This window comes from Psittacula echo (assembly GCF_963264785.1).
Source record: "Psittacula echo genome assembly, chromosome: 9".
Classification (NCBI taxonomy): Eukaryota; Metazoa; Chordata; class Aves; order Psittaciformes; family Psittacidae; genus Psittacula; species Psittacula echo.
In genome coordinates, this window is record NC_137745.1 from 10,948,186 (window position 1) to 10,959,664 (window position 11,479).

Consider the following 11,479-nt stretch of genomic DNA (forward strand, 5'->3'; position numbering starts at 1 on the left):
TCTGCCACCTCTGAAGTATGGGAGAATCCTTACCTGTACCTAACATTAAACTACTTGGGGATTTTCTACACAGCTTTCAGAGTTATAAATAGTTGTATGAGGAACCAGGATAAAATATACACTAATTACCCTGGACTATGCAAATGATGATGTTTTTAATTCATGTTTAAAACATTGTGAAGTTCTCTTTGCACAATCACCACCAAAGGCAAGTTGACACTACAATTTCTTTGCAGTCCTTTGCCTCTTGCTCTAGAGCACCCCAAGACGCAGTGAATTATTTTACAAAGTGCCTTATGTGTAAGGCAAGATTCACAGTGAGCTGGGGACAAGGTGGCATTTCAAGGCTCTCCAGTTTGTGATGGTGGAGCAGTGGCACAGGAGTCATGAAGTATTCTGCTTTCCTAAAATAAGCTCCTGACATACCCCACTGCCTCTGCTAAACAAATGTGATGCTAATCCACCAATTCCTCACACTTCATACTTAATAAAATGTCACTTCAGAGACAGGAGCAAACCTTGATGCATATTTAGACCACCACAGTAAGTCTCAGCTTTGTAACTCTTCACACAGACCCTTGTGACTGCACAGAAAGTTGTTAAGTGTCAATATACTTATTCCTGGCAATCTGAAAGGAAACAAGCTACCTGGCACAAGGTCACAGCCATTACAATTGGAACCCAGGTCTCCTTAAAACCCACACCCCTTACACCCATTGCATGAAGCTGTTCCAGGTTTCACATTTTACACCACAGCGTAACATCCAGTAGACTTCAGTACAGTGAGTTCCTTACTTCATGTATCATGCATAAAGTTATCCTGCACCTCCCCTACTTCACTAACACTTTCTCTTCCCCTCAGCTGGATTAAAACACTACAAATACTTGTAGTGGCTGGTTCAAATAAAGTGGTTTCTATGTTCAAATGTTCCTCCACAGACTTCTCAGTTCCTAAACGTCTGACCCTTGACTATACAAAAGTAAAGGATAGTCAAGCACAAACATATTTACCTCCATGACATCTTCTGCTTTTCTTCCAAGAGAGCCAGCAGCACTTATCTAGAAAAAGGTTTACTTTCCAGCCAAAAGACATGAAATGCTTTTAAGACTCCTAAAAAGTCAACAAGAAGGTTGTAACTATTTTTTTTTCCATCCACAACATAAAAAAAAAAATCATGCTACATTAGACAGCTATATTTTAATATTCTGTTTATGGTTATGGAAATTTGGCTCATTTTAGCATCAATAAGTTCTGATTGTGCTAATCAGACAAGAATATAAATGAGCTTTTATTTGCTTAAGTTTTTGAACGTGTAAAGTAACATGGTTGAGCTTCAGGTTTTGCTTTACAACCTTGTGGTTTTTACTGAAAACCCAGTGTGAAAATTGTGTTCTAATCCCTGAAATCTCATCACTGATATGTACACCCTGTACTGGAAATGTTAAAGGCTAATATTATCCCATTTGTTATTTGGACAAGAAACTGAAAGGTTAATTATGGCAAAAATAAAGCTTTTGTCCAAGAGACTAGCAGCTGCTTATTTAAAATTACAAAAAATTAAAAAAACTACAGCATTCGAACGTTACCATTAAGAACAACAAAATCAGTCCAGTTTCTTCTGGAAGGCTTTCTAAAATACACTAAGTGTTTATTCTCAGTTCTGTTGTTTTCCTGAACATCTGCCAAATAATTCATTTAATCAATTAAGATGGCAGATAAGCAAGCCGGGGATACTTCTGTCTAGTTTGCCATCAAAAGGTAGAAGAAGAAATAGGATACCTACTCAGATAACATGTGAAAGCTTCATCTTCATTTCATTACACAAGAATAACCAGCACAAGACAGGCAGTTGGGGTGGAAGCCAGCAACAACTTCCAAGACCTCACTTCTTTTGAAGCTCAAGAGCTGCCAATGTTGGACCATGCTAACCCAAACAGCATCTGTAAAGAGGCTCCTGTCTTACCTTCACCACATGCGGTATGCTATGTTGCTATGGTCTCTGGAACAGTAGGCTGAAGTCCCACAAGTAAGTAAGTAGACATATACTAAATACCAGGCAATGATCCAACAAGATATTCGGCAAATGTAATTCCTAAGGCACTGGAGTTACCACCAGTCTTATTTAATATATATTTAGGGTTTATATTTAAGTATTCTGTTAGGGGTTAGTTACTATTCAGTGCAACCAAGCTCTATAAGCTTTACCAAGAAATATATTGGAATTACTTGCTATATTGTATTGCACTTTAAACTGCATTAGACAGAAGCACTGTATAAGTACAGATGTACAGCCTTCATGCTTAATAATATTTGCAGTAACAATTTTATTGCAAGACAAAGCACTTCAAAATTTATTCTCTGTAATTTACGTAAAAATCAGAACTGTCACTATCCCAAATGTCTCCATTCAAACGTCAGAAAATTTGCATTAAGTTTAATTAATGAAGATAAAGACAGCATTTGTCTGTGGCAATGAAGCATTAGTTGTCTGGAGGTGAGGATTCAGCTTTAAGGTTAAACAGTATCTGCAGCAAGAAGCAGCTGCTTTTCAAGAGAAGGTTTTCTTCAGTTTGGAAGACAAAGGAGAAACTGAGGATACTTCAGAGGCACTTAAGGTCTCTTCAAAAAGAGTTTTAATAACTTGGAAAGAGTCCATTACATCAATGACAGCATTTTCACCAACGTGGACCGCGACGGGTTTATATATGGCTAACAACAAAAAAAACCTTCAGATCATGACCACAGCTGGTATGGTGGAAGGTGTCCCTGCCTGTAGCAGGGAGGATTGCAAAAAGATGAGCTTTAAGGTCCCCCCAACCCAAACCATTCTATGATTCTATGAACAAGACACATTTATTCCCTTACTTAATTTCAAGTGAACAGATTAGCATCGTTCTCCACTACTCACCTTACTGCCATACTGACAAGGAATGAAAACAAGCCTTAAAAAAAACCAAAAGCCTTTCTCAAAACAAATATGCTCCATTGGTAGGCTGAAAACAGAAAACTCACAATGCTAAGGCACACACACAAATGTACAAGACTACTACACAAGTCACAGGAACTACAACTACTACACCAGCTGCAGAAAGGCAGAGGAAAGATTTACATGGTTCATAACAAAAGGTAAAACTGGGTCTCCAGTAAGCTACCACCATCTGTCAGTTTATAGGCAAAGATGTCTGCAGCAGGGCAAATTTCCTGCCTCCCAAAGTCTACATACAAGGCTTTTTGCTATATCTTTTCTTCACCATAATAGAGGAGTAGTTAGGCTTGACAGTACAGAATCATATAATGCTGGGTTTAAGTACAAAGGGTTATCTACAATGGGTGCATTTTCAGATTTACAGCAGCAATTTTGTTACCAGGTCTGTATGAAGCACCCAGGACATTAAACAATTTATAGAAAAGCAGAGCTCTAGGATCAGTTCCTCATTTTGTAACTAATTCACTAAGCAAACAGAATTTTCTATCAGTGCAATGAATCTTGTCAGCAATATACAAGCAATTCAAGCTAAACAATTCTGACAGTCACTATTGGCACAGATGCATTTTAACGTTATGACTATGCATGTGTAAAGTACAAAAAGCATATTACTATTAATATGCAAAACCATTATGGATTAAGATACAGACTAGCTCTGTCTGAATGCTGTAACTCTTAATGAAAACAGAATTTTAACAAGAGCAGTGTCATAGTGGTAAGTGATGATAGCTATTTATTTTTCCTACAAATGGGTTCTCACCCATACAGAAACTCCACACTGAAGACTAAATCAAAATTACTGCAAGTTTCTAAGAGCTATATCTGTTTTGCACAAGGGAAGACATTGTTGACATTCTGCCAACATCCAACAAGCCTACACTAGGAATTACATTTATGACTGCAAATATGACTCCTACACAGGATTATTTTCAATATAAGAATTCACCAGAAATGCAGGAGTTATTTCCTCATCTACATTAAATCAACAAAATGTTGATATTTAGTACAGCCCTTGGTTTTAAGAAATAATAAAGCCAAAAATAAATAAATAAATAAAAAGCACTCCTGTGCCTTCAAAAGATGCTTAGCCACTAAGAAACAGCATCTCACTATGTGAGCGCATACCAAGAGGAAGGTAACAGATGCATCCATGTGTATCAGGTGAAAGACTCTCTTAAACAGATAACACACATAAATACAAGGTAACACAGAAAAGAGGACCCACATCACACTGTTTTTCTGTAGGACTCCCTTTTTATCTCTCCAAATTAATATGGGACAGAAGATGTAGGGTCAAAACACTAACCTGACCAAAATCCTTTGCACGTGCTCAAGCAAATCACCCATCAGTTTATAAAATGGTATTCCAGTTGTGGAGAGCCAAGCTTTTCCTCTGAAGAGGATCTTGCTACTTTCCTAACGGCACGATTTAATAGCAACAATATATCAGTAAAAACATGGCAGGTTTCTTTTCATTCTCTTTGGAAAATAAAGAGTAAGAATCAAGGCTTTCCCATCTCATAAGTCTCCTAAATTTAATACTAAGACAGAAGAGCTGTGGATCTGAAACATGACATTGCTGAGCCTGAGGGTTTAACAGAGTTGTTTCTGTATCAGGCAGAGAAAACCAACAGAAGAAAAAATGAAAATGAAAACAGTGAAAACACCTGAATTTACATTACGAAATACATAGAACATGATCTAGTCTTAAACTCAAATAGACTATTAAATAAGGAATTAGAAGGAAAACCTCCCTCTTGGCAAATGTCAGCGTAAAGGGACAGAATAGGAACTAGGCTTCAACGTCCAAAATACTTTCTGCATGCTACAATAGTCTTTTAGGTGGTGGATTTTTGGGTGCATTTCTTTCATTTTGTTAGGGAGCTTTTGTTTGGCCAAGGCTTGTAATGGCTGGGGCAAAAAGTTTGTTTGTTTGGGGTTTTTTTGTTCTGTTTGGATAAAAGTGCAGTCAAGACAGAGTCAAGATACAGTACTTGTGGTGGCAACAAGTTAGAAGTTTACCATAGGAAGTTAGTCAAAAGGGATTCTACAGATGTCACCCTGGTCATGCTGTCGGAGATGTGCCCTTTCATCTCCTGAAGAACAAAATTTTCATGCATTTGCACACATAGTTCTCCTTGTTTCATTTCTTTGAACTTTCTCTTTATTCACAGCTCTCTTTCCCTTCTAACATCCTTCAAAAGTTGTTTTTCCTCTTAATTCTCAGGAGAAACTTTAAAAAGATACCTTTACAGGGAGAAGAAGAGTAGTCCGTTTTAGCAGTATAAGCCAGGTGAAAACAGGAGAAAATTAGGAGAAAGCAGAAGAAACTAGTGCAGTGCAAGCACAGGCATGAGGTGCCGCTGTGAAAGGCTGGGTGAGCAATATGCAGAGCCCTCCTGCCAGCTGGGGCTGCTGGGGGCAGCACTCCCCATGGAGCTTCCTGCTTCCCTCAAGCTGAGCAGTGCAACAAGCTGTAACAGGAAAATTAAGCCAAAATCAGCAACAGTGGTAAGAAAAGCCAGCTGTCATGCAGACTGCAGAGACGTAGCTGACACACTTATGTGATAAGCGTTTACTGTAATTATCTTCAATGTTCACCATATTCACCAGTCTCTGCAACAGCAGCACATACCAGTCTGCAGTACGCTTACCTTCCTGCATTCTGGAAACGTAGGCAATGACCCAGTTCACCAAAAGAGTAAATGAAATCAGGTCGGGAGGGGTGAAAGTCCATACAAGTGCCAGAAGTACCACACCCAGAATCAATTCCTGACTTCACCAAAGCATGGCACTTCAATTGTTCATAGTGTTCTGCATGTTTTACTCATTTCTATCTCTGAAGTTGTTCTTCAGGGTAATTTAAACATAGTATTACTGAAGTGTTTTGAAACTCCTTTCCTAACAAGGTACACATTTTGAAACTCCATACGTATATATATATATTTAATGCTAAGTAACCACCTTTTTGCTCCCCAAGGTAAATGGACAAAAAGACTGCAGGATCATTAGTAATACAGATCTAAGCATACATCAATAAACAAAAACCCAAGGGCCTTTTTTTTTTTTTTTCATTAGATACTCTCACATCCCCACTTTGATGAACTATGAAGATGCACATTAGATAAACAGAAAACAATTCAATAGAGGCTACTGCAATAAGGGAACTAGTTTGAAATACATTATCTGCAAGGACAGAGAATGTCAAGGTTTATAAGTCAAGATCAGCAGTATCTCCATTTCTGTAGCTATGACGTTATTTCATAATACTGAACTTCAAACAGGTCTTAAACAGAACTGTCTTTTTGCTTATAAGCAGAGTATACGACAAATTGTTTTCTATAGAGAGTGTCAGAATACCTGCTGATCTATCTTAATGATAGGCTAAAACTAAAATGCTCAAAACTCTTTAACTCGTTTTATATTTACAATGTGCTCTTAGTAAAATATCTTGAAATAAATTCAACTACCACATTCCCAAGTGAATTTTAGAAGCATACTGTTTCAAAGGTCCACTAATAATATTCAAGCAATTGAAACAAATAGGTAATATTAGCATTAACTACATGCCCAGTCTCCAAATAGCAGAAGATCTGTATGTCAGTATTGAGAGCTTCCATGGAGCTTCAAGTGAGATGTGTTAGGCAGCTGGAAATGCTCCATTCAGGCTGTTCAGCAAATTACACCTGGCTCAAACTCTTGCCTCTGCAAGTGCTGACTGTAACTCCAAGCAACATTCTCAATGAAGGCAATATAACAACATTAAGTCAGGGATATATATCAATTATGGGCACTCAAGGCTTCCAAGCAGTCCTGCTCCATCGAGCCATCTGGCTTTTGGCAACGTGAAAAATAGCTTTTCCTTGACTTCTTGCTGGTCCTCCAGTCTAACTCCCCATGGTTACTAAACTGACATTTAGGAAGTACCCTAACTGAAGGAAGATGACATGAAATAGATGCAAAGAAGAGCTACCAGGATGAACATTGAAAGATGCATTTGCACTTCAAAATATTAGCAGTATCTTCCTTGTTACTGCAATGGTCATTGGAAATTAAGTATTCTACTAGTAATGAGCTAATCAGCAAACATTATTAGCAAACACAATGGTAGTGAAGGTAAACCTTGACTAAGGCAGCCAACTTTGCTACTGAAAATACTGAACTTTGAGAGATGCCAATTGCTGAATTTGCAGTTAACATCATCCCTTTCATTCCGTGTCTCTTTGTACAGCTACATTTCATAAAATCATAGAATAGTTACGGCTGGAAAGTACCTTAAGATCACCTAGTTCCAACCCCTGTGCCATGGGCAGGGACAACACACACTAAACCATGTCACCCAAGACTCCGTCCAACCTGGCCTAGAACACTGCCAGGAATCTGCATAGAACCACTTGCTTATGACTAAATTTTTTTGCAGGAAATCATTTGCTACACTTGGTTTAATACATTTGAACATAAGAAGCCTTCCCGTTCATCCCAGATCCTTAAGACTTCCCTTCTTCACAGGCAGCAAAAACAAAACTTGCTTTCATCTAAGTTGCTTTTAAATCTGACCCAAAAGAACTGAGGTGACATAAAAATCTAAGAGATTAAAGGAGAAAAAAAACCCTTCAACAGATCAGTGAAAATCTTTCATCCTTGTAGGAGGAGGTTATGTACTTCTCCACACAAACCATGACCCGAGCAATCTGAGCAAAGCTTTGAGGGTGGTTCTGCACATGTTGCAGCTCACACTCCAAATATTTGTTTACAACTCTCCAAACACTGATGTTTACAGACTTCTCTATATTACTCCTCATAACAAATCAGCAGTGCCTGGGGGACCAGGAGGACCCTGTGCTTTAAAGTTAGCCTCGCCTGCTGGGTCTGGATGTAAGTCTCATGTAAATCCCAAAGAATTCTATTCCATTTTGAAAAGGAGCATATTGAAATTCAACACATCAAGCCAGAAGATTTGCATGCTTCACAATTTAAAAAGATACAACTTCAGTAAAGTGCTGTTTTTCAAAAGAACATCTTACTGTATGTTATCTATAAATGGAATATTGGGCCTTTCAGCCTTCCTTCTCATACTACCTGTATCTCAGATGTATATTAAAATTCAAAGGATAATAACTATTAAATTGTATGAATGTCACTAAAAACTTCAGCAAGATAAAATTGTTAGTCCTTATCTTCCTTACATTTTACCAATCAAAAAACTTAAAAGAAATTTTTACCCAATTAAAAACAGCCTTTTTTTTTTAGCATCAATACTTATCTGACACTAACATAACCACACCAACATAACCACAAAACATAAGGAAGTCATTCACTCTACTACAAATAACATGCGTAATGCCAATTACCAATATCACATAAAAATTATTCATAATTTACATTGCAATACTTAACTAAAATATAATAAAAACCATACCCAGCAGATCAACACCAGCAAGGCTACACTCTGAGAAAAAGCTTTAAGTAGCTAATGATTTTTAATGTTTTGATCTTACCTGTTGGTTCTTTTTCCCTACAGTATCCTTCATTACATCAAATAAGCACCTGAAAAAAGTTTGGCTTAGTCTAGATTTAAATTAAAAATAATGTATCTCCTTTGAATGACAGCTCTACTGAACAGTCAGCAGAAATCCAGAGTTACACATGAGGGACTCAGAAGCACATACTTACATTCTGCAATAACAAATCATTTTGCTGACATTTATAATGTTGAATTTTGCCAATTCAGATGTGGAGTGGCTAATTGGCCTTGTAAGTAACTCACCAACAGTAACAGAGCTATCGTGGTAGACATTACAGAGAGTGGACTTATTTCTTCCAAGACTTCATTTTAAGACTAAAACCACATCTTCAACTTCAAGTACTTCCAGATACAGCCCAAAAGAGAGGCACAGCCCTGACTGGGACATTTGCTGCTACAAGATGAGAGCTGGAAGTACATGAGTGGCATCGAGAAGTGCAATGTAACACTACCTTTAATCCTCCCATAGGGAAATAGCACCCTGTCACATTCTCCCTCTCTGTTTTGGAATTTTCGCAGGCTCAAAGGAAGTCATAACTTACTGTGTGGCTTCTGCCACAGCAGCAGGATGGGCCAGACTGACACAGGCAAAGCATGGATCCTGCAAGCAAGGCAGGATCTATGAAGACAGGTTTGCTCCCAGCAGTTTAAAGGAGAGAAAAGCTAAGCCCTTCTATTTCAACCAATAATTCTGTGCAAGTCCTGTATGATTGTTTCAGTACCACAAATGGCCAAGACACCTTTCAGAGAGCAATCTGTAAAGTAGTCCTGCGGGAAAAATAATTGGTATTTTTGAGTCTCTCAGGATTTTCTTTTTCTAGAGAAACAGACAGAGACAATTTTAGTGCCTTTCGCTTTACAGATTAGTTTAACAATATGACTACCCTTTCTTCAAAGTTTTTTACTAAGGCAAAAGCAAATCCTGGCCTTCTCAATCTTCATATAAAGCTAAATCCACATATACTACTCGGAACTGCGTTTCTGAGTATGTCATGCAGGAATTCAATCCTCCTGAGGGCAGCCAGAACACAAGCACTGATTACAGAAGAGAAGAGAAGAGGCTGGCACAGCACAGGCTGCAGTATCAGTAATCACAGCTGGGTGACTGCACAGGCCAACCACAGCATCTCTCTATTCATCCCTGCGTTAGAGTTGTTGCAAGGAAAATGCATCTATTCACAACAGACCCAGGTTATAAACTGTTTGATTTACAAGTTTCAATTTAAGAACATGCACATGTACTACCCTTCTTCCCAAAGTAGTGCTGGACTTTCTGAGGAGATGCATGCAGGTAATTTGGGCACTATCAGTTATACCTGCTCTTTGCAACCCTGGCAATGCCAACATGCACTGAATAACAGAGACAGCCTCTGAGAGCAGAACAGGGGCCTCTCCTTTCCCACTCACACACACTTTGGCATTACTAGGGATGCTCAAGCAGAACAGATGCTGAGCAAAGGGATCACTAAGGAAAGCGAGGGGCTTCTGCTGCTGCTTTAAGCATTGACCTCAATAAGGTAATTACTCAGAACAGCTAATGCAGCAGGAAAGAGAAGACCTGAAAAGCAGTGCAAGTTCCAAACACTGAACTGTCTGCACAGCAGGACAAGCAAACCTCTGAACTGCAGAAATGGTGCAGCGATAAGACAGTGCTACTCCTTGTGAATAAGCCCATTTTTGAGTAAACAAAGTTTTGACAAAAGCTGCAGCAATCCTTCCCAGTTCTAGCGACAATTCAAAGTTTCCAGTTAAAAAAAGCACATGATCACAGCTATTAAATCAGCATACCTACAATGCATGCATTATAAATAATATACTTAATGTATTCAAATATCTTCCACTTGCTTTGAAAGCATATCCCTATCTAGTTACTTTGGAAGAAAACTGTTATTTTAATTCATTCAATGTTAACATTTTGGAGTAAGATATATATTGCACACTCGGTTTCTAAACTCTATATAACATTTGCATTTCAAAGCCTCCATGATTTTCTCAAGCGCAACTCAAATCTGGAATCTGGAGGCTTATAGAATCATAGAATAGTTAGGGTTGGAAAGGACCTTAAGATCATCTAGTTCCAACCGCCCTGCCATGGGCAGGGACACCTCACACTAAACCATGTCACCCAAGGCTCTGTTCAACCTGGCCTTGAACACCGCCAAGGATGGAGCATTCACAACTTCCCTGGGCAACCCATTCCAGTGCCTCACCACCCTTACAGTAAAGAACTTCCTCCTTATATCCAATCTAAACTTCCCCTGTTTGAGTTTTAACCCGTTACCCCTTGTCATATCACTGCAGTCCCTAATGAAGAGTCCCTCCCCAGCATCCTTACAGGCCCCCTTCAGATACTGGAAGGCTGCTCTGAGGTTTCCACGCAGCCTTCTCTTCTCCAGGCTGAACAGCCCCAACTTTCTCAGCCTATCTTCATACGGGAGGTGCTCCAGTCCCCTGATCATCCTCGCGGCCCTCCTCTGGACTTGCTCCAACAGTTCCATGTCCTTTTTATGATGAGGACATATGCATGGCTCTAAACTAAAGTTAGAGATTATTGTACTTTGTTACCTCCAAGACAGCCAACAAATGATACCAGGAACAACTGTTGCCACAGCAGCAGCATCTTCAGTCAGCTAAATTCAGTAGTTCTGGTCCAGTCTCAGGTAAACCGTATGTGTAGTCTTTCAGGTGGCAAGGTTTAACCTGTTAAAAAACCCAAACATAAAAATGAATCCTTTGATGATCCCCAAGAACTTGCTTGTTAATGGCGGTTTTAATAAATACAAAGTTGACAGATCATCTGATGTTCGTCTTTTTTCCTGTGATTTAACCCTCAGCAGAAGGGTACGGGTATATATCACCTTTAGGCACATGTATGAGATAGCAGACATTACATTGCCCAGCAGAAGCAGAGCTGACAGATAAGTGGATTTTGCAGTTCCTACCTCCTACCAATCTCCAGCTTTAATTT

At 38.9% G+C, this 11,479-nt stretch overlaps 1 protein-coding gene across 1 annotated transcript in view; it reads right to left on the reverse strand.

Annotated features, from left to right (window-relative positions):
- Window positions 1-11,131, reverse strand: part of LOC308225188 (contactin-3-like) — a gene marked incomplete at both ends in the record, with an annotated part of 77,412 nt that extends 66,281 nt beyond the window's left edge. Inside the window, one exon of the mRNA XM_080625754.1 lies at window positions 11,077-11,131. Coding sequence (XP_080481880.1) covers window positions 11,077-11,131 — 55 coding nt within the window. The remainder of the gene's footprint in view (window positions 1-11,076) is intronic.
- Between the last annotated feature and the right edge of the window lie 348 nt (window positions 11,132-11,479).